We start from the raw sequence: 24,322 nt of genomic DNA, 5'->3' as shown, positions 1-24,322 counted from the left end.
CTATCACCGTTGGTCCCTTACACCTCCCAGTGCTTTTTCTATAGCAAAATATTCACGTCTTGTTGCAAAGTTGTTTGCTATTTCCCCCGATCCCCCCATCTAGGAAGTTCCGTTTTCCGCCGCTATCTCCCCCCCCCCCTTTCAGTTTCACTCAAGTTCCGCTCCCCTGACCGACACCACTGGAAAGCAGTAACCTTCTTATTATTTTCCCCAACAGCAGCAAATATTCTGAATTCAAATAAGACAAAGTTGTTTTATTTGATAAAACTCTACAATATCTATTTCCTTGTTTTTTTTTCCATTCAAGTATTGTACAGATTCTATCTCTTAGTGTTTTAAAATCAATTTCACTCAGTCATACGAGTGTAACTGTGAGTTTGATTCGACGCATCTTTTATAGCACCCTCGACGTCAGCTACTGTGCCTGACTACGTTAAAACCAAACTTTGTTTGTTCTTCCTGCCTTTTGTTTTCTCCATATCGATTAAAAAAGCGACCTGTAAGTTTTGGTATGTGAAATACTCTTATTTGTAAAAAAATTAAAATAAAATAAAATAAAATAAAAATAGATTTATCTTTAACGTATCAAAATCGCAAGATCATGTTTCGTGAACTCTAGGATGTAAAAATGAACATCACTTTCCAGTTAAGAGCCTTGTTAAATTATATCCACCAACTAGTAAGAAAACTGGCAAACTAAGTATTGTAATTAGCGTAATCTAAAGTAGCAGTATTGTCGTTGTATGTAATGTAGGTAAGCCTGCTGTAACAATTATTTGTGTGTGGTCGAAATAAAAAAAAAAGAAAAACTGCTGGGTTTTCTTACATATTAAAATTGAGGTCCAGTTTTTTCTTAGTTTTTGCCAACATTTTTAACATTGGACGATATCAAACTGTTACTTAACTAAAAATTAACAGTCTGGCAACACGGCTATAAAGCGACGGACAAGTAACTACATATCTTTAAATATCTCTATCTCTATTTTTATCTCTATCTATATACATTGTATCTATATCTTTATCTTTATCTATATCTATCGTATTTTACTTTGTTTTGTATACACTCGAACGTTTAAGAAACCGAAACCTGGTTTTAAACTTTTTCACTCACTGGGACTGTGTTACTAAACTCACTGTATATATGACAAACTGTTCTAGAAGTTAAGGACGCCAACGTCCTCGGAAAAGTGCGGTTACTAAACAAAAAGCGAAGGTTAAGGTTTCCTCCAAAACATTCAAACTACATGCAATTTTTTTGAAAATTATTTTTTAGAGCCACGATCTGGCTATGTATGTCGCAATAAGCCCCTGTAGCTTTTTTCACGGCCAAGTCAAGTGCAAGGTCGGCTACTTTCCGGAATACTTCGGAGAATCGTAGGGAACGAAGGCAATGGCGATGCTCACTTCACGCAATCGATGAATCTCCAACTAACCTTCGGAAATTTCTAGGGCAGTTGCAGCCATCAAAGAAACTCACAGACGAAAGTCAGTGTCGATATCTCGTACTCGCGAAATGCGTAAGGTATTTGTGCGTTGTTATAGCAACACTACCTGCACACAGCGCAGGCTCCGTCACTGTAAACTTTGTTGACAGCTGTTTCCAGAAGTACTAACGTCTCAGTCAAGAACTAAACTGAAGTTTCTTTCGGTGTTAGTAGCTGAGCCTCAATGAGCTCAACTGCGTCATCTCTTCCCATCTTTCGAAGTATTTCCGTCAGTTTTTTGAGAGAAAATTGATACCTCAAACTGTCTCTTGTTTCCCAGAGATCAAAAACAATTTTTGTTGGGGAGTAAGCAATCCTACAGTCAATCCATCGAATTTCTTGATAACTGAGTCCGATATTTTCTGCCAGAATTTTCCAATCAGATTCGTGTGGAGGGTCTAGGATAACAGAAAGTTTACTGCGTAAGTCGAGACTGAGTGAGTTCATAGTTGGAAGCGACTCGAAACCAACAGAAAAGTAGCCAGAAGACAATTGTTTCCAAGAAGCTGGAGACGCAGTAGGGCCCCCTCCACACGCCCCTGGAACATCCGCCTGCGAGCATTGCCAGGGAATGACAAGCGATCCTGCATTCACCAAAGCAGTGGAATGGTCTGCATGTACTAAACACGGTGAACTTGCAGCTTTAGGCAAGTTCATTGACGGTTCGCGTGTACAAGTGAGGTTGTTGTTAGACTGAGTCATAGCTTCCAAACTTGGGCGTGGGTTTTCCTAAAACAAAACGGGAAACATTTTAAATACAAGTGATCGATCGATCACAAAATAAATCAATGATTGCTCGACCTTAAACCTCGCTGTAATTTAAAATGTCAGTTATTGGAAATGTCAGTCACTTTACTTTTCCTTTTTTAATTTTCCGTGTCGATAATTAACTTAGTGGTTTCACATAGCACAGCCGTTCACTTAACAACTTTTCCATTACTGAATGAAACAGCCTGACTGCCGGTCGGTTGTTCGGTCTGTCGCACGCAGTTGGTTGGTTGGTGTGTCCTTTAATCGGTTGTTCGGTCGGTCAGTCAGTCGGCACCCGGTCAGTCGGTACCAATTATTATTATTTTTTTTTTTTTTGGGGGGGGGGGGGGGGGGAAAGAAAGGGCCTCGAAATGAGATGGCGCACATACTACACTGGGATTAAAACGATTTTTCTTACAAGATGTGTGCAACAAACTTACTCTGGGTCCTTGTTTGACCGATGTCACCACATTAATTTCTCCTTCATCACCACCTTCACAATCCTGCCTCACATCAAATGCTGCACGAAACTGAGACACACTTGTGTCGGACATGGAAAACACAAATGTACAGCTGGGCATGCGCTCAATACCTTCCCAAATATCTCGGAAACGAATTCTCTGAGGAGTGTCAAATCAATCAATCAATTAAGGCCTCGGTCTGAGATTCCCCTGTAATGACCTCACTCTCGGTTAAAAAGTAGTATATAGTGTAAAATTAACTTGAGCAGTGGCTAATATTAAACTACAAAAAGATACTGTACAAATCCAAAAAAATCTTCACGATTATGATTTTTGCACTCTGCCAAGGCAAAGGGACACCAAACACTCTGGTCCGGTGTAATGTAAAAACGGAAATTGGGTATTGACCACTATAATTAAGATATTCAAGCACTCACCTTTGCTGCAATTCCACTTGTCCAGCCCTGTCGAAGATCTGTAAGTTCCACTAAAAGATCCCCTCCCCCATCCTTGAAGTGAAGTTGTCTAGGTGGCTCTCTCGTTTCTCCTTGATACTTTTTTATTTCTTGATTGTGTACATCCTGTTAAACCACAGAGATATTATGAGAATCATACCAAAGTGATTTGATCACATCAAGTAAACAACGAGTTACAGCAAATCGTATCAGGAAAATCTACAACTCTAGTTTAAATGGGGGTACATGTAGGTTTCTTCTTCTACAAGCAGCACAGGGGTTTCAACATCACACAAACATAATTTTTATTAGTGAACCTTCTATCTGGTGTGAAGAGCATTATGAACGCTTGCCGAAACAGCGTGAAACATTGTATCTTGTATACCGTCAGCGCCATTGACTTGTCGGTGTGTCTTCCGTTGAGGGTATTCACACGTACACATTACTTTAACTATTTAATGGGTGAGCTACCCTAGGTACCAGAGGATTCTTTTCGCGCGTGGCGGATTATGACTGACACTGGAAACCGGGAAAGAAAAACCTCTGGCACCCAGCGTATGGGTTAGCTGGCAAAGGAAAAAAGTTTCCTTCCAACTTAGCGTTTTTTCACAACAGAAGTTTACAACTGTAGTCTGTTACTGAATTTTCAAGGCAAGGCTGTTAAAACGGCATAATTACTTTTGACTGATCCATTTCTTGACTATTAAGCGGTATTCTGTGCATTTAATCGCCCCATCTTTCAGCACCTTAAAGTATCAAGAAGATCTCCAACAGTACAAAAACACCTTATTTGTACACAAGTTCACAAACCTCTACTGCCGCTGGAGTGCCTGCAACACAATACACTCTCACAACACAGTCACCGTGGGCCTCGGGAGGTGTCGCATAAGCTAGAGCTTGAACAACTTTAGGAGCTTGATGTTTGGCCGCTGATTCTCCAGTCAAAGCAAATAAAGTAAAGTGATCCACCATCAGATGAACCATGCTTGGCTCAACTACAACATGGGACGGCTCAGAACCATCCTGCTTGTTGACGTCAATCAACTGTTTCCAGTCTGCAGCTGTGCTTGGCTCACTTTCATTATACTGGACTGTTGGAAGACCAAGACTAAAAACTTTAATACTTAGAATAGTCAACAGTAATAGAACCAATCAAATCCAAATACATGTACTTTACAATATGTCCACAAAAAGGCATGTTCCAATACCCTTTGAGAGCGCTATTTTTATACAACACTATTACACTGTAACAACGAGAAAAACACACAGAAATGTTACAGCTACATTTCTTCAATTTGTATAACTACACTTTGAAAACTGGGCAATTCCCTAGGAGAGGTTCCAATTACATTAGTGCATTTGAATTAGATAAAATCAAGTGTGTCATACATGCAACTAAAAGAAGAGTTTTGATCAATAATGGTTGTTTAAAGTTCACAACTTTTCTACAAATAGAATTTCGATAAGGGGCAAGGTGAACTGCGGAAACAGGATATGTTGACACTTGATGTTAACTCCAAAAGCTCATTGACAACAAAAAAAATTTGCAGTTTGTTCTCCTCCAAGAAGGATGATACATGTGCCTTACAGTGAATTCACGGGAAATTCAAGCTAAAAGTAAGTTTCTAAGATTTTACAAACGTTCAAATCTGACAGAATAAAGCTTTTAAAGTACTGAGCCTGGGAGTAAGAGTGCCTGATTCCTTTCTCTGTGTGTAGCTTGCTCCTTAATTCTAAAACAATAAAGACTAGATACAAATAAAGTGGCTGAAACTTCACCTTTTAGATTCCAAGCTCCTTCCTCAAGAAGAGCACAGTGTGGCATACTCAGTATCACAGGGCGCTGAAACTTGAGTCCTGTTGGACCACACTTTACTACCGGACTCAGCAATGATTCCTTGGCATTGATGTAGGGATGTTCTTTTTTTTGGTTCATGATGGCTATGTATATACCTTCAGTGCGACCCTCTGGAATAGCCTGTGGGGGGACGGTGAGGCTCACACCTGTGTTAGCTATAGTAAACTTCCCTCCGTTGTGATCCACTAGCCCCCATGCAACCATCTTAGGATCAGCATTCTCTGGGATGTTGGACATGTTCCACATCATTCTAGAGATTTCTGACACTGTTGACTTGTTACTGATGGAAGAGTTTGTCCTCTTGTAGTCCGTGTGATTATTATCCCTCTTTTGTCCATCTGTGATGTCAACTTCAATCTGCATTGTCTTAACAGGTTCTTTGCAAGAACCTGGGAACTCAAAAACTTCTGAATCAATAGGAGATTCTGCATGCAGCTTTCCAGATGCTCCTGCAAGTTCCAGGTAAGATGCAGAATGACTGAAAACAGGGGATGCAAAATTGTCCAATGTATCTTTTTCACCTGCAGATTGTTTAAGCAAACACAAGTTTAATTGAATTCTTAGAAACAATGGCAGTGTAAATTAGGAATGCCGAAGTAAGTTTATAAATTGAGTGACAACAGACACTGTTTTGGCGAGCTGGTTTATCCATGAGCGAAGCAAAATTTCTCATAATAGAGAAGTCATGTTTAATTTTTTGTTACTTGTACAATGTACATGTAATACACAACTAAACAAGGATGTGGAATCCAGGATAGGCTCTAGAGTAATAATGATGATGATGATGATGATGATGATGATGGAAACTTAATTCATGTGTCTACGTGTTAAGCCCTAATACAGGCTAGCTGTGGACATCTACAGTACAAGTGTGGTCCTGTTTGGTCTGATTCTGACCCAATTTTACTTAACAACAAATGAATGTGAATTTTTTTTTTCAAATGCCATTCATTCCCAAGCAAGAATAAATTAAGCAGTCAAAATCTTGCATAATATCAACATCCAAACAATGCCAAAATATTCAATTATTTAACTGGCAAATCAATAAATCAATCAATGACTCAATGAAATATTAATTTTACTTTGATTTACAAGGTAGCAGTAACCTATGGCCCCTATAATCCGTTTGAGCTTGTATTTAGAAATGTTTGTTCTCATGATGGAAGGAGGAAAAAAAAACAGAGAACCTTGAGAAAACCCTTTGGAGAAAGAACTAGAACCACGAACAAATCCCAAACCACATGACTTTGGGACCAGATTTAAACCCGGGCCACACCAGCAGTAAGCAATTATAATAAGTGCTTTCACCACTGCATCCCTTGACCAGTGGCAAGTGACCCATGACAGTCAGTCACCCCCCTGACCTGATAACAATGACATACAGCATGTCAACAGAACAAGAAATTCATACATGTATGCAAAGACTCAGTTGAGTGGCCTGTCTCTGTTAAGAATTACCTTTATATTCATATTCTTCATATTCTTTCATGGCTGTGTCCCTCTGGCTTAGCTTTTTACGATGAATCCCAAATCTTGCTGCTAGAAATAATCCCCCCATCACTAGACCAAACACAAGTGCTAGTAACAATGATATCACAAGGGCATCTGAGAAAAAAACAATTAAAAATATTATAATTAGATTGTCCTTCAGAGAATTAAACAGGCCAAAATCCAATTATACAAATTGGCCAGGATCCAATCACTAGAGCTTGTAGGAGTCATTAATTTTAACATAATATTACTTTGGAACCTTTCAATTAGTCATGTATTATGTATTGTGGGACACCATCAGGAGTTAGTGGGAGGTAATTATAATCGGCATTACTTTGGCTTTCAATCAGTCATATCTAAATGAAGCCTGCATTAAGAGAGCTAGCGGGAGGCAAATGACATTACTTTCAGGCTTTCAATCTGGGTGAAGAGATGTGTATTAACAGGGACCGCTTTTGAGGAAATCGTGGGAGAAAAAAAGATCTCTGCCTCTTTTTACTCGCGGTTTCATTCAGCCACACAGTAACACCGTGAACAAATTTCCCCCTTTTCATATCATAACTTCGTTGAGATCTAACTGAAACGTCCACATTATCCAGTCGATAGAAAATAACGTCAATTGCTCGTTCAACAGTTACCAAAATGCGACCAGAGAAAATTAAAATTTAACCGTGTAGCGATTGAACGAGAGCCACAATTTTTTTGCGTAAAGGCGCATCAAGGTTTTGATACACTCACACTTGAAAAAAGACAAACAAAATAGAACAGTTGGATAATTAATCTCTCAGTTCTTTTGCTGTGTAGTGCCGCTGAGTAATTTTACTCATTGTCTACATTTTGTCTTGCACTGCGAGCTTTATTTGCTGTTGGTAATTTCCTTTCTTTCCTTTAGCCATGGGCGGGAAACCTCCTCCTCCCTGGGTCTAATCTGTGCGTACGTATGGGGGTGGCGGCAACCCCAAAATTTCTCAGCTCGATGGATAACAATTTGCTTACATTTATGGATGCTCCGCTCGCGCGCCTTTGGCGCGCGCGGGTGCTCCACTATGAATTTTCACATGATAAATGGCGGAAAAGTGACGCCTAATGATTGCTTGTCTTAGACAGATATTTAGCCCTACCACTTCAAAATGGTCTCCGCTGTCCCTGATTAAGTATCAGGGTTTTCAAAACAAGCTGGCAACTGCTGGAGTTCCACAAGCTACTTGATAATATGTCACCAGTTACTCTGGTCGCAGCAATCAACTTGCAACAATAAGCTCAGCATTGTCAAAGCCGCCTACTTTCCCAACTGCTGAGGCCTACATCAAAACATTTTGAGACCCCTGATTACGTGAGGACACAATTAGGATTAAACTCTCCCTCTGGATCATATATAGCACGCTAACGATTGCCAGCCCATGCAGGACTACATCACACTTTGTGACATTACACATGTAAAGTTGGACAAGTGACTTTCTAATAATGGTGGCCTTAGTTTGTTTCTTACCTGATTTACTGTCCTCTCAAACTCCCAGGCGGTGTTTGTGTAGTTGCTCGACCCACAATGTTGCAATCCTTTGTTAAACATGCACTGGCTGGAAGATAAGCAGCAATAATATGCAGTCATAATTTTACTGTACTGTAACAATACAATAATTGTTATTGTGTTCTTAAAGTACAAGCACTAGAAGTATGACTGCAACTTCAGGGGTAACGTAAGGGGTCAGGAAAACATCCAATAAGTAAAAAAAGTCAAATATATCTGATTTAGCCTCAGTTTAGCCTCTCTACAGTGCCTATGGTGTAGAGAAAAAGAAAAGAAAATAATGTTTATTGAGTTTCCCAAAGGGATCTTCATAACCAATTTACAAGATAGAGGGTAATGGTTGGAAAAGGTGGTTGCTCCACTGGGGTACAGGAATCCAGTATCCTGGCCACTGATTTGTAGAAAGGTGGTTGCTATAGAGAGGTGCCTGTCAGAAGAAATGACTGTATCACAGTGTATACACTTAGACGGAAAATACCTACTGTGTATCTGAGCTACGCTGTACTTCTATGTACAGCATTAAAATTCAGACAGTTAACTGGCTGTGAGCTACAAAATTTCAAGTGTTCTTTGTGTGTGCATCAGTGTGCATGTGAACAATTTAGAAATGGCTGATACAATTAACATGAACATGTCTTCTGTGAACTGCTAACATTGCCTGGTTCTTGCAGCTTTCTTATCTTAACTGTCTGTCTGAATTGTACAATTTTTTGGCCTATATATAACTGCACTTATATTACATCTGCATGCCTGAAGGGGTGTAGACAAAACGTGGACCCCCCTTTAATTTCTGGACCCCCCTTCTGGACCCCTTTCTGGACCCTTTTCTGGATCCCTTTCTGGACCCCCTTCTGGTAAATATTAAACAGGGCACACGACTCACCTGTTCTTTCGATTTCCTTCAGATAGTGCATTTCTAGCTGTTATCGCGTAATTTAACTTCTGAATAAATTAATTTGAATTTGATATTGGCGTTATGATCGATCACTTTGGCCCACATCCTCTGGCGATGCCGATTTTGCAGTGGATTTGAAAATCCGCTGCGGCTTTTAAGCATGTCAGAACCGAGCGATTGCGGCAATTTTAGGCAAACATCTTGTAAAATTACCTATATTTAACTTGCTCAAGGCTGGATGGCGAGCCACGCGTGAAAGTGGGGAAAATTGGCCAAAATCTGGGAGGCTGTCAGCCTGCCTTGTCTCTTTCTCTTACTTTTGTACGGGGCGGTGACGGCTAGCAAGGAATTAACGGACTCAAACCCCCATCAAATCACAAAATATCACACAAACAACAAAAGTAGATAAAGCAGATCACAATTTGGGATGCAAAATCCAGTATTTTATGGAGCATTTCTCGCGATCAGTTGAATAAGGCCGAGGTCAGCCATTACAAATTACAGTGAACGTATGAGATTAAATAGCGTTTCGTGACGCTTACGTCACGGGGCCTCAGACACTGAGGATTGTCTGCCTTCTCTTCCTGTGGTTGCGCGCGAGGAGGACACGAGCTGTCGAAGCGTGGGGATATTGGTCAGCGGCAAATCCAATATGGCGGCTCGAAAGAAAATGCCGGATACGATCGGTGAACTTGTAGTAGTAAGCTTGACATCTCGACGTTTTGGGAAGTTTTCGCACATTCAAATACATTACGGAATTAGACGAAGTAGTTGATTGCAAAAAGGAAATAATTATTACTTCAACCTGGAATAAGCTGTGGAATTTAGCCAGGAAATTGAACTCTCCGGTCAAAGAACAGATGAGTGCAGCTATGAGTCATGTGCCCTGTTTAATATTTATATTAATTTTTTGTAATTATTAAAATTAAAGGGGTCCAGAAAGGGGTCCAAAAAGGGGGGTCCACGTTTTGTCTACACCCTCCCAAAGCTATACATGTACATTTACATGTACTACACCTTCAACCCTAAGCTGGTCTTTTTAAAAGTCTATCAGAGTTTTTGGGATTAAAGTTGAATCTCAGTAACTTAAAACCATCAATGACTTGATCTTCCATCAACGTTTTTCAATTTCCCTGCACGTTATTTTTTTTTACCAATTTTACCATCAATAAATCATACCCCCTGATAACGCATACTTTTTCCGATTTCCCTTGAAGGTTCGAGTTATAAGGATTCAACTATATTATTAACAATAGTTAACATTAATAAAACATCCAAATTTTATTGCAAGCAACAAACTGAAATTCAACTTACAGGAGCCATTATAGACTGTTATATTGAAGGAACAACTGGCTGTCTGGCCAAACTCGTGCGTCACCATATACTTAATAACATACACAGCACTTCTTGCTGGGAGCGTCACAGGTGGTTTTGCCCATTGTGGAAAAACTTCAACAAAAAATTTTGTACCATTCTTCTTATTATGAACAAGAGGTTTATTCCAAGAGACATTTTTAAATGCAACATCTGACCGGTTGATATACACATTGGTGTGATTAGGGCAAGTAATTTCTACATCTAGATAAAAAGAAAAGTATAAGAGTATCCCTTGTAAAAATTTTACCGCGATCGCGCCGCGAACGCGCCGCGATTCGCGCCGCGAATCGCGGCGCGTTTTTGGCCGCCGCGATTGGCGCGATCGCGCCGCGATTGAGCTTGGATCGCGCCGCGATCGGCTTGGATCGCGCCGCGATTCGTGCCGCGATTCGCGCCGCGTTTTTGGCCGCCGCGATTGGCGCGATCGCGCCGCGATTGAGCTTGGATCGCGCCGCGATTCGCGCCGCGATCGGCTTGGATCGCGCCGCGTTTTTGGCCGCCGCGATTCTCGCATCGCGGGACCCATCGCGCCGCGATCGCGCCTAAATCTATAAATTTAAAAACAATTATCTTGGCGTTTGCATACCGACAAAACAAACACACAGACTGTATCGACACAACATCATTTATTTACAGAAGCTTACAGAAAAAGACGGCCAGTTTCGCTGCCGAGCACAATTAAATTTCGCAAAGCCGGAGAGCGTGATTGAGTCTTTAGTTTACAAGCAAATAAGTGAACAGTTCTTCTGTAAAATGTGAACAACACATACATAACGGCAACTAACCTTTTACTCGTGCTCAAGCGAAAGAAGATGCAATGATGTGATCTACCAAACGAGCGAACTATCTCTTGCATCTGCGAAGTAGCCGAACCGTCGAAGATGCGCTTTCTTTTCCCCGAAGCTTTTTTAAATAATACAACATTTAAGTCCCAAGCATCAACAGGTACAACTTTGCATTGAATGGTCCTTACCGTCAAAATGTTTTCCTCTTTCCACTGTTCGAGTTTTGCATTTTTTTTATATTCACAGTTTAGCTGTAGTTCAGTCAACAAAGTCCATGAGGAAGCGACGAAGCGCTAGCTGTTGAAATTATAAACAAGCAGTCGCTCGAATTAACAAAACAAATTCTAGCAGTTTTCACAGAGACGCTTTTCCCTGAAGTTAGGTCGCTTCTAAACTCTTGTTATTAACAGAAGCAGCTAAAAAAGAACACATTTTTCCAGTCCTGATTGTGAAGAGAAAACATACCAACTTTCTCGAAATAAAATTTCTTTTCTGCTTGGGATGGCGTAGCGATTGCGTGTACTATGCACTACGTGACCTAACTCAGCCAATCGTAACGCTCAGTTCACGACACCTTGCGGCAAAAGGCGGGAAAGGACTTCGATGTGTGTGGTCTACGATCGTGGTCTACGGGAAGGTAAATATAAAGCTCTAAAAAAAGCTCATTCTGACAGCCTCTTCGGAGCCACAATTAAATTAAATGCCATATAGAGGATTTTTCAATGCAAAAAACGCAATTGCAGCGAATTCCTGATTGTATTTGCATTTGAAGAAAATGGCCGACAGAAATTTGTCATTGGATTGCTCAAAGGTATTAAGGCTCCTCAAAGATAAGAAAAGAAAGAAACAAAGTGTTTGAAAAGATTAAAAAACGGACTGTTAAGAAATAAAAATTCTTATCTTTTAATTTATCTTTACTCATTATCACGCGCCGCTTTGTCGCGCCAGTTCGTCTAGACTAAAACTAAATAAAACTTTTCTCGTGGGAATCACGTCCTCACGGCTCACCGTCACGTAATAAAATGTTTTTCGACATTTTAAATCAAACTAGTTTTATTACTACTTTGATTAGTACTTAAAGTTTATTTCATCAATACAAGTCATGATTTGCGTTACGACCACAGCATGATTTGTGAGAGTTTCAAAGCATATTGACTTTCTCCCGGTGATCGAGAAGTGAGTTCTCGCCGGGAACACTTCCCGAGATTTATTCCAGCCCCCCAAATCGCGGTGCGGTGGTAATCAATCGCGCCGCGATCGCACTCATCACGCCGCGATCGCGACTATCGCGGCAATCGCGGCGCGATCGCGACATTCGCGGCGCGATCGCAACTATCGCGGCGCGTTCGCGTTCATTTACAATCGCGTCACGCACGATCGCGTCGCGATGACAACAAATCGCGGCGCGATCGCGTCAGTCGCGGCGCGATCGCGACATTCGCGGCGCGATCGCGGCAATCGCGGCGCGATCGCGCCGCGATCGCGGTAAAATTTTTACAAGGGATTAAGGTTATTACATGTTACATAGTTGTATCACAACGCAACAGTTTAACAAACCCGATCAGTTCAGAATTGATCTAAATGACTCATGATCACAAAGTTCATTTGACCGCTAATTACAATATATTTTGGATGGTTAGCTCAAGGTTATCTATCAGCCATGGACAAGACCCAAGCTTTCTTTGCATGTGCTGGACATTAACATCGCTTATAATACCTGTGAGCATTACGGGAAAAATTCAGCATTGACTATAAGTCAATCACATGTACATGTACAATGCTTGTTGCATCTTGACTAGCTCTAGCTACACAATAATAGAATTGAATAAATCTTGATTGGATTTTTATTTTCCTTTGTTTCAGATTATTTTATGAGCATGAGAACAAATAAATTGCCAATCAAACTTGTTTGAAAACTTTGAACCAAAAACAAAATTACCCCACAATGTGAGGTAATCATGATATCTTGTTACCTGGGCAAATTTCTTGACATGGCTCTATTTTAACTCTGGGTCCTGTACAAAGCTGTCCTCCATTTTCTGGTGCAGGATTTGAACAGTGACGTTTTAGCATCTTGGTTCCATTCCCACATTTAGCTGTGCATGGTTCAAACTCGCTCCACTCAGACCAACCACCATCAACTACATGTATAATGACATACGGTAAACAAAGAACAAAATTAAATTTTCTTAATTAAAACTACATAAATCTGACATGGCATATATGAAGAATTCAAAATATGCATGATTTTAAGTGACCCTTAATATACAGTATGCACATGTATATTTTCTATAGTATAGGTATATGTATCGGTGTGTTGTGGTTCAATTTTATCTTGCCATGAAACAATTCCCTTTAAGGTCATTGCCCCGAAATAGAACTGAACATAGATTTCCAACCAAACTTTGCCTCCTGGTTGATTACCTTAATTACAGAGATTTAAATTTTGAAATGAAAAAGTGGGGTCCCAATATTCGTTTAGGAGCAGGAAGACCTTGTATAAACTACATAATTCCATAGGAATTGGTCTGTTTTCGTTTTACAGAAAGAATGTGATCACTACACCCAAAATATGAGAAAAAATTGATATGTCACCCTACTCGTTTAGGAGAAAGAGACAATTTTTTTTTCTCGCGGACTAAGCCGCATAGAAAAAAGCCGCCATTTTGTTTATGTGCACGCCCTAATGACGCGTAAAATTCTGCGCAGTAAGGATGTGCAAAGCAATACAGGGCCCAATAACCGTAAATTAGTAGAAGAGAATAAAACAGTTCCAGAACCTTTTGGTACATGAACATTTAGTGAGCTTACCATACACAGTTATCTTGATAGTGGCACTCTCACGCCTTCCAACAAGGTTTGACGCCACACAAGAGTAATATCCACCATCTGATAATTTTGGTTTCTTTATAACCACAAGAGAAAAGTTAGCATGGCTTTTTGTCAACACTCGTCTATTCTTGTCTGTATCCACAGGACGACCATCTTTCCACCAAGACACAGCTGGGCTTGGGTTTCCTGCTGGGGGCTGGCATCTTAAAGTCACTAGAGAATTTTTCTGAACTCTGGTGTCAGCTGATGGTGAGATGATGAAGTCCTCATCCAGATCTTATATGAGATTAGAAAAAAAAAAGTCAATTACAATTTTTATTATTACAAAATTTTTAATAAATATGCAGCTTATTTCATGGGAGGGGTAGTAGTCTAATGGACTGTGGATCTAGCAGTCTAGGTTCAAGCCTTGGCCAGAGTCATTATGCTGGGTTCTTGGGTAAGACACTTTACTCTCAATGTATCTCCACACAAATGTATAAAATAGGCACCAGCAAATTTAATGCTGGGTGAGAGAGAGGGGGGGGGGGGAATACTCCTAGTTTCTTCATGCTACCAAAATTAGAGATAACGTAATAGCTTTCAGTGTCCTGATTGGTTACATTTCCCACAGGGTGGGAGTAAGAGTCTAGAAAGTAATTTAATGTTAGGTAATGAACGTTTATTCGTTTGTCTCACGATAGAATCGCTTTGAGATGTTGATCGCGACGTTTCGACTGCGATCAACATCTCAAAGCGATTCTATCGTGAGACAAACGAATAAACGTTCATTACCTATCTTACACCACGATGAACAATATTCACATCTTTAATGACATTAATTTAATGTTCTAGCACCATACACTGGAATCAAGTCAAGTACTACTAGTAAATATTTCATACACTTACAAGCTTTCTGGACAGCTGCAGCACGACTCCTTATAACTTGTCCATTGTAACCAGTAGCGACACAAATACAGAGAACTACAGAATCCCTGTTTACAATCAAAGCTTGGGAGATCTCAGCAACAAGCAATGTCACATTATCCGCATCTTCATATTTATAGATCTCCCTGGGAACCAGTCCCCCGGAACAGTTGAACTTTAACCTTGACACAAATTTGGCCTCGCAGACCAAATCTACTTGAGTGTTTGGCAAGGCAAATTTATCATCTGGTTCTGCGATAAACTCAGGCTTGACTATAACATGGCCAGCTATGGAGAAAAAGAAATCAATAAGATGCAACATCCTTTTTTTGTGGGGAGCAGGGATGGCATCGGTTGGGGGATTCTCCCCTAAAATGCCTATACAGGTACCATATTTATTCGATTAAGCCCACAACCTGGAATCAGCGCCCACATCGAATAAGCGGCACCCCTGAAGATGGGAGAAGCTTATTAGAGCCCAGATGCTCTGGCCCTATGCCCACTTAGGGCTTTGGCCATAAGTCAAAGTCAAAAAAGCACCCACCCCATACCCCCAAACCCCACTCTGGGCAGGAGGAGTGTTATTATTTCTTAGTGGCAATCAGATAGGCCATTTCCAAGTTACCCTTTGCCTCTGTTTTAAAACGAGTCTACGTGCGAAACCATTCAAATGAAAATGAGTTTGATTTGCATGAAAATGGATCTGTAGGTGAAACTCATTTTCATATTAATGGTTTCGCATGTAGACTCGTTTTGAAATAGAGGCAAAGGGTAACTCGGAAATGGCCTATTGAAATTGATAAAGTACATGTAGTACTATCAATGGAACTATCACGAAGACCGAGTTTTCTTATGAACAGTTAAAATTTTGCTTTGTTTCATCTTCATGTTTTGTTGCAAAATAAACTTACTACTTGAATAAGCGCCCACTCTCAAGGTCCAAAAATTTAATAAGCATCCAGGGCACTTAATCAAATAAGTACGGTATCTGCCACCCAATAGGGTCATGATTTTGGGCTCCTGAACTAGAACAGGGTATTAATTTTGAAGACGATTCCTGGAATGGGGTATGATATTTCGAGCACAATAAAAATTTTAAATTATCAGCACTCAAAATGGGGTGTACATGCATGTGGCAGTTTCTGAAAGCAAAGCAAAATCCATGAGTCTCCACATGCATTGAATAAAAACATTCCTTATTCTTTTTTTTTCATATCCCCAAAAAAATCTCTGTAAAGTTTCAGAAGAATCGGCTTTCAAATATTTATGATGTACAATTTATCAAAGTAACACCTTAACCAATTTTTTGCTTTATGGATATATATTCATGGTCACGTACATTAATTTATTTTGTATACCCCCACGTACATACAATTTTTATATGGCCTTTATGCACACATAAGTGACCGCATGGAATAATTTTAGGTTTTTAGGACAAGCAAACTGCAGAGAAAATCAAACTTCAGAGGCTGAACAATGCTTAACAGAAATTTTCGTAAGCTACATAGGGCTTTCTTGGGTTTGTCTGGCCACCTTACAAGTTTCTTCCATTTAATGAGCGGATATAAAGGCTTAGGTAAACAGGGTATTAAAATTCGTGCCGAGCACAATACCCTTTTGTACGAAGCGAGAATTTTGGCACTTTCGCAGTGGAAAGGCGCTTTAAATAAATTGACGGAAAAGCAAAAGCTCTAATTAAAGGAAATGTGCCTCACTTATGATCCCCACGTTCGAACTGAAAGGCAAATACTCGTTTAGTGGAAAATACAAGAGTCTTTATGCGAAACAAATCGGGAGAAAATTTTCTGTTTTCCCCCTTCCGATGACCTTGGCAAAATCGATCAGTTCCTAATGAACTTTTACACCTTTATAGTTTCACACCTGTGAAATTGTTCATGAAATCTACACAGCGTTATTCCACTTTTATTGCTTAATCATACATAAAACTCATTGTATGTAGAATAAATATAAGCTTACTGTAGTTTTGTAATATTTCATGTACACAAAGAGATTTTCAAAGTTTGTCGAACGTCTCACTAACATGCGTTTTAAATACTCAGTAATTCTTCCCTGTTAGGGAGAGAACGGTAAAATACTTACTCGAGTTTTCTTTCCCAGTGAGCTGTCCTGGAGATCTTACAACGCCCAAGCTTGTCCCATGCGCGGCGTTAAACGACAGAACGATCACCAAACACATGAGAAGAACGCGGCTTTCCATGCTGTTGCACACAAACTACGTTCGATTCACGCTGAAAAAATTCCTTTAACTTCTCTTAAACTACATTCAGAGCATTTCCTTCGATAATTCGACTATCGGAAGACCTACTTGTCAGGAAATTTTGAAACATAACCTTAGTTTACCTACACATCGTCGCCAAAAATTTCCCTTCGTTTGCACAAACAAACAAAAATAACTCCGACGTCACTTGCAAGGTTCGAAAATCCGCGCGGGACTGACCCCAAAACAAAACAGTGACGTCAGTCCGGAAACACCTCTCGGAAATATTCGGGAGTTTGGTCCTTCCGAAGATCTAAGAGGTCACGCTATTTTTAGCGAACCTGGTCCTAAAATAGAATTCTGCTGAACGAAATGTTTGGTAAACACGCAACCAAAACGAAGGCACAATTTACAGTTTGCTAACATGATTGTGCTTAGAAATTGCTGAAAAGAAATATTGTCCGCGCTAGTCTACGTTGACCTCTGTAGCCGTCGTTTCCAAGCGCGAGTGAATAGCTTGTCCCGTGAAGGGGGGGGGGGGGGGGGGAGTAAGTTGCCGAGAACTCATTCCCTAGAAGGAATTTGAAGCGAACGAAAGCTTCTATGAGAAGGAACACTCTTCAACTCCAGCCGTTCTGGGAGTCTGGTGTGTCATTCTCCTCCCGCAAGGGAAGTGGGCTCACAAAACGGCTGGTAATCGTGCCTACTCCCGGCGTCAATTCAACCTTTTTTTGTCGTTTTCGCCAGAAAACGTTCGTTCGTTCCTCGCACTATCCGAATCCTCGGTTATCAAAAAAAAAAAAAACATTGGCGAATAGTGCTATATACTGTATGCTCCTGTAAGTGTTTTAGATCAATTTGGTTACAGTCGGCCACGAGGATCGATTGCCTTAGAAACAGCGGTAGGATGAAACAAACAAAGTCGATTTTTTTTTTTGGCCTGGTAGGAGGGATGCCCCCTCCCCCACCCTGATAACCAAGCAAATGGCTCTCCCGGCATACAATATGTCTGGACTTGTCTCTCAGAGGTGAGCCAAAAATTACGAAAGGTTAACGTGCCTTGCATGTCCGGCATTGCCAACCCCCCCCCCCCCCCTCCTCGCGCCAACTTAATGATGCCTCTCGCCGAGGGGATCGGACGGGAGGGGGTGATGAAAGTCATTACTTTTCTTTGAAACATAGCAGTGCCGGGAAACGGTGCAATAATGCGTCAATCAGGCTATTGCTGAGAAAGACGTCATTATAAACTTTGTTTTTCTTGAAACGTTTTTAGGCGATGACGTCAGTCTATGGCCTTATGTCACGAGGCGGTCGGCGGAATCTGCACTTCTGTAGCGCTCGACCACCGAAAAGGAATAAATGAGACGTGAACAGAGATCAAGTTTAGCACAACAAGCAACCTGGATCGCCGCCAAGAACACATTACAAAATACTCCTGGGAAGTTAGAAAGGACTACTAAAAAATGCATTAAAAGAAAGAGAAAAATTATATTTGACAAATTCTTGAGATTCGGTAAACAGTCAACTCTACATTCTTTTTCAAATACACTTGGCTGTTTGACCTTGGTCGCTCTAAGTGGTTTCAAAGTGGTTCAAGAGTTTTTCCTTTGGAGATTAAAGGGACACTGGCAACCAGAATACATTGCGGGCACGCTCTCGTCGCGGCAACAATTTCTGTATTACAGAAATTCGAAAACTTGACTTTCGAGAGGTAAATATACATGGCCGCCATACAAACCCTAGTAAAAATTTGGGAAATGAATGTGAAGTGCTAAGGAGGCGCGCAAAGGACACTGGTTGCCGATGCCCCTTTAAGTACGTGTACTTAATCTCCAAAGGAAAAACTCTTGAACCTTACTGCATGAATAGACGCGATGAAACTTGATATCTATTTCGATTTTCTACCGTTATATGTTTTGTTTTCTTATTGTCAGCCTATAACGTACCAATTTCTTTAATCTAAGTGGTGTTTAAATTTTGTTACCGTTTGTTTCCATACGCACCGTCTCGCTTAGAATTGTACGCCCCCGATGAAGGTTGGTTTTGTTCAACTGAAATATTGGAAATATTGGGCAAATTTTTTTATAACATCAGCCCCTAGCTGTTTGATGAGCCCTGCATCAAAAGTTTCTCTATTTAAACTTTACCTGGGAATAACTGAGTGAAAATCAGTGAGAATTTGAGCACGCTTGACATTGCGAAAGATTTAATACGTTTATCTGCTTAAAGCTGGCGTGTTCGAAGTTTTCCACAAAAATGCTTCAGTTGACTATGCGCAACTCTGCGGTAACGCTATTTTCATGGTCTACACCCTTATCGAACTTAGCTCTTGATCAATTAATGAATTAGCGAGTATTTTACCAGTTATTACAATAGCTGGTATTGAAAGGCTAGAATGGCTTTAAAATCGAAGAAACTTTATGTAAAAGCAACTCACCGCCGTCCGAAGACTGCGCACGAAATGGGCTTTGCTATGATATTGGCTAAGTTTGTAACGTTTTTCGGCGTTGTGTAAACAAACTGAAATGAAAACATTTGGAATTTTTTTTTAAATACCTCAGTTATGCCTGCAAAGCACAAACTCGTCCACCCTCCTGGCCCTTCCCTCATCCCTGCGAATTATGACCGAGGGCTTCTTATCAAGGTGTAGATTGTTGATACGACCCCTCCCCCCCCCCCACCCTTTTTAAACTTTATTTTAATCAAACAACTCGTGCAAAAAAATAAGAATAAAAGAAAGTAAAGTGTCTTTATTTAAGTTGATAAAATACATATCGTTGAAAAATTCATTAATTATTCATGAGGGTGCAAACCAATCCCAGCACAGTATTCAGATCCCATATACACAACTGTAAACCCTAATACAAATCAAACAAGAGAATTAAGGTGGCCCGAACCTATTTGCCACTTGGGGATAACAAGACTCGGGAAACATTAAAACATCATTTTAATAAAAAAACCTTTTTCATATTTGAACACTCACTATGCCCAAGTGGCAAACTGCCCGTGAGGAAAACAAAGTCAGCTATCATAAATATATTATTGAGCACAAAGGTTTTCGGTGCAGTCGAAAAGCGGGATAGTTAGAAGTACTGAACTTGGCAGCTTTATTTCTCTCCAGAAACGAACTGTGATGAAAACTGGTAAGGGTTTTTCGTAGATGCTCTTTTTTGCCGTGCTAAGATTTTTTTCGAAAATAAATGAATGACTACAAGATAGGGGAGCTGAATATAAATTATCTGATTTTACCTTGCACGCGTCACAGAATTGTGCTTCTTGTTGCGCTGTCTGTATTTGCTGTAGGTTTCTGATTACTCACTTTCTTTTTGGTAAGGTTTTCGGAATCATTATCCTTGCAGATGACCGATACAAATGTAGTTTGGCTTCACTGTTCCGCTATTTGTGCGTCAGTTGACATGAATGCATTTGCGTAGCATTTTTAGATAAAATTTTACCAGTATTTTGTGCAGCGAATTGCATGGTCAAGATTGTCATGAAACTACCTGATACAAAACATGAAAGCTTTGAGGCTTATTTGCAAAAGTTTAGGAGAAATCTGTCGTCGGGTTTTAAAATTATGGACATTTTTGGTAAAAACTAGATTTTGAAAATATGTTCAAATCTCAAAAGACTTTATTTCGACTGAAAATCGAATGCTATTTTCCGTAAATGCGAACATTTTTCATTCACGACGCAAAAATTCGAAGAAATCGGCGAATTTTTTCCTGCCAAAAAGCGCGATTTAAAAATGCAACCATCGCGTAAATAAATAGGTTCGGGCCACCTTAACTTTTGATACAAACTCCTGCTCAGCTAATTAGTATTCATTAACTTTTGATACAGATCTCTACTGATTCGCACAACAATACTTTGCATTCAATTTATTGTTTTCATTTCGCAAGTCGAATAAAAAATTCGCGTCCGATCTGTATGGGCGTTTACAATGGCTCGCCTATCGGCTCGCCATTGTAAACGCCCATACAGATCTCCCGCTCATATTTTATCTACTGCTAACAATGGTAAAAATATTAACAAAGAGCTAAATACAGGAATAAAAACAAAAATTAAAAATATTAAAGTTATAATATAATGACAGTTATATTAAAAACTATATAAAAACTAAGAATTAACTAACTGCTAATATATCTAAACTGCTAACTATATCTAAATTATAACCTATTATTAAAACTGTTCTTAACTTAGACTTTCTCAAAGTCCTTCGACGCGCGACTTCGTCACTCGCGGACGTCGCTTCGCGACGCGTTTCGGCTCGCTTCGCTTACCAATAGAGTGCGACTTGGTGCAAGTCTATTCTTAACTGAAACGCTCAGTATTTATTCGAGGTAATACAATATTTGCTGACCGTAATTGATGGTTACAACAGTGCCGCTTTGGAAGTAAATTGTACAGTGGGTGGTTTTCGTCTGTACTGATTTTTTCAAATAGTGTGCGGTCCGCTTTCTCAAGTAGGTCATTTATATTGATTAATTCGGAGATATATCGTCGCTTGACACTACTGCATTAAGGTCTGACGCACTTGCACCATACACTGGTTGTCCATAAGTTATCTTTGGCAGGACAATGGCTTTGAACAGATGATCAATATCCTTCTGGCTGTATCCGTCTTTTCTTAGGCTTCTGATTACGTATAAACACCTATTTGCTTCGTAGACTTTCGTTTTAACATGCTTAGTAAATTTACAATCCGACTGGAAAGTAACGCCGAGTATATTAATTAATTAATTAATTAATTAAAAATAAATTAATTAATCAACTTTGTTTTACGAGGGTTGCAAGTAACAGTCTTCGACTGACAAACCTGTGGCCCTCGGATTCCCGATCGAACTGGAATTTAGAAGTGTTGGTTTTTGTGGAGGGAGGAAAACCGTGGAACCCGTAGAAAAACCCTCGGAGCAAGGACGAGAACCAACAACAAACTCAACCCACATATGGTACCTGGCCGGAATCGAACCCGGACCACATTGGTGGGAGGCGAGCGCTCTCACCACTGCGCCGTGCTGACGGATGTTGTATATTTCGTGAAAAGTATGCTGTTGTCCTTTCTTTCTTTGTAATGCCAACTCCCCTTCAGACAGCCAAGAGGATTACCAAGATAGTCACTTGAAACATCAGGACCATGTTCGAAACAGCGAACGCAGCACACGTTGCACAGGAAATGGAGAATTATAAGACGTCGTTGCTTGGACTCTGCGAGACGCAATGAAAGTAGTCGGGACATCTACGACTATTATCAGGAGAGAAAGTGCTCTATTTTAATAGGATAAAAGGACGCACCACAAACGTAGGTCGTTGCCATGCAATCCAAGGAGGTAAAACGAGCTCTCATCCACCGGAAAGCAGTTGATGTTTAAAAGCAAAACCATTCAAAGTTGATACGTACCTATACCGATTCTTCAAATCTGCCTTTTGCAATTTCTACAACGCTAGCAAAACCAGCCCGTCCAAAACGAACATGCGAGTAGCAATTCAGTTCTGGGCCTTTTGCTGACGGCGTGTGCGTTGTAAGCAGGCGAGCATTACGAAAAATACGCTTGAAATCCAGGGTAGATTCACAACTCACCAATTCCGCCTCCTGCAATTTAAAATCTTCAAACAAAATCGCTCGCTACTTCTGCCTCATATTTCGTCCGACAACTTCCCCTTTATAATTAAACTGCAATTTAATTGGATCTGAAAGTACCTCAAACATACTCCGGACATTATATCGTGCCATGCGACGACAAAGAAATAACTCAAAAATTGATCTGCTCGCCACTGACAAATCACGATATTTTTTGATAAAAAGAGTTCAACAGTTGTTTTATAAATTTTTATTATTCGATCACTGAGTTAATTTGTCTTACACACTTATTTGCGTGAATGCCTTACTAGATCTTTCTCAAGACATTTACAAGCTTCCCTTTGGATAATACAAGCTGTTTTTCATCCAATTCTTTCCACTGTCTTATTTCAATTATTGCCGACATAAAGTAAGGGAACTTAAGCTGCACTTGTTTATTTTCGCTGATTTTTTTGGCCTTATCGATATGTCAAATGGTTCTCTGGTTTTACAAAACGTTGCACAGTATGTAGTGAAATTAATGAAGCAAAATTCTCGTTATATATTTTGTGTTTCGTGATTCTAGATACATCTAAAAGGTTTTGCTTAATGGCATGATTTGTTCATACTGCGAATTTCGTAACCTTGACCGCGCATAAAGATCAATACATTTAAGAACAATGCCAACAGGAATAAGATTACAAAACAAATTGATATGTTTAACCAAAGAGAGGCCAAAAACTGAGATTTTAGTTGTCTAGTTAAGTAGTGTAACAGGCGTTGGCATGATATTGTCTTCAGGTGTTTTAATAAGGACATCATAGCCCGAATCACTTCTTTCTATCTTGTGCTCTAGGTCTTCTTGTACCTTATTACATGAAATTTTCGCGACACGTTAATTTCGCGATTTTAAGGTGCGCATAATTTCTCGATTTTTCGAAAATTTTGTATTTTGTATCACTTTAATTTTGCGTTTTTAAAAAGACACAATTTAATTTCCTTGGCAATATTATTTAACATGCCCTTGAATTAAATTAAACGACTTCATCAAAGGAAAGATAACGTCAAAATTAAGAAAAACGCAAGGGCGGGACTAAATCTCGGCAATAGCAACAACAGAGCAGTTCCCACAATGTCTACAAGTAGGACATGCTTGTACGTGAGTAAATGTTCTTGAGTGAATTAACGGCAACATCCATATACATTGAAAATTCCTTCATTCAGTGTTACTTAGCTAATTCTTCTTCATTCACTTAATTTTCGCATCATGCTAAGTTCGCGACACTTATTGTTTGCGTCACTTTAATTTCGCGAGTTTTTGGAATCGCGAAATTAACGTAGTAAGGTAGTGGTAAGGTAGCTCGAGTTGCACCTTAAAGAACAAGCCTAGACCTTAGTATAGATGGGCAAGTAATTCCTTCCATCGACCACACCTTCTAAAGAACGTCTTCTTATTGAACTTTTCTACGCCCACGACCTTTTCTCGAATATTCTGTAATTAGCGCAACTGTAACAACTATCAAACAACGACTGGTAATCCAGAGATTCCCAGTTAGCTCTCTACAACATATTAACTGTAATTCAGGTCAAATGTTATATAGATTACATTAAAACGTCCGACTAAGAATCAATTATGTTAAAATCGCCTACAATTTTCAACACTTCAACACTCCCAGCTGACATAAAAGCATTTCTAACAGAGCGCCTGAGATGTTGTCAGAG

At 39.9% G+C, this 24,322-nt stretch overlaps 1 protein-coding gene across 1 annotated transcript; it reads right to left on the bottom strand.

The window, feature by feature from the left end:
- Positions 1-233: 233 nt before the first annotated feature.
- LOC144648529 (netrin receptor UNC5C-like) lies at positions 234-17,235 on the bottom strand. The gene is made up of 11 exons (XM_078508059.1): positions 16,923-17,235; positions 14,805-15,110; positions 13,896-14,192; positions 13,058-13,225; positions 10,237-10,500; positions 6,467-6,613; positions 4,930-5,529; positions 3,961-4,241; positions 3,133-3,276; positions 2,675-2,854; positions 234-2,213 (listed from the first exon to the last, which is right to left on the bottom strand). Exons 1-11 carry the CDS (start codon positions 17,038-17,040, stop codon positions 1,629-1,631), a joined length of 3,090 nt encoding a protein of 1,029 aa, XP_078364185.1. The 5' UTR covers positions 17,041-17,235; the 3' UTR covers positions 234-1,628.
- Between the last annotated feature and the right edge of the window lie 7,087 nt (positions 17,236-24,322).

The sequence above is a fragment of the Oculina patagonica genome, chromosome 4 (genome assembly GCF_052425735.1).
Source record: "Oculina patagonica isolate OP01 chromosome 4, crgOcupat, whole genome shotgun sequence".
Taxonomy (NCBI): domain Eukaryota; kingdom Metazoa; phylum Cnidaria; class Anthozoa; order Scleractinia; family Oculinidae; genus Oculina; species Oculina patagonica.
This window is presented reverse-complemented; position numbering and strand designations above follow the sequence as displayed.

Excerpts from the sequence above, each read along its gene's own strand:
- LOC144648529 (XM_078508059.1), bottom strand. The coding sequence starts at position 17,040 with ATGGAAAGCCGCGTTCTTCTCATGTGTTTGGTGATCGTTCTGTCGTTT. Across the intron at positions 6,614-10,236 it reads AACAGTCTATAATGGCTCCT|ATGCCCTTGTGATATCATTG; the intron begins GTAAGTTGAATT and ends TTTTTTTCTCAG. Across the intron at positions 3,277-3,960 it reads GCACTCCAGCGGCAGTAGAG|GATGTACACAATCAAGAAAT; the intron begins GTTTGTGAACTT and ends GTGGTTTAACAG.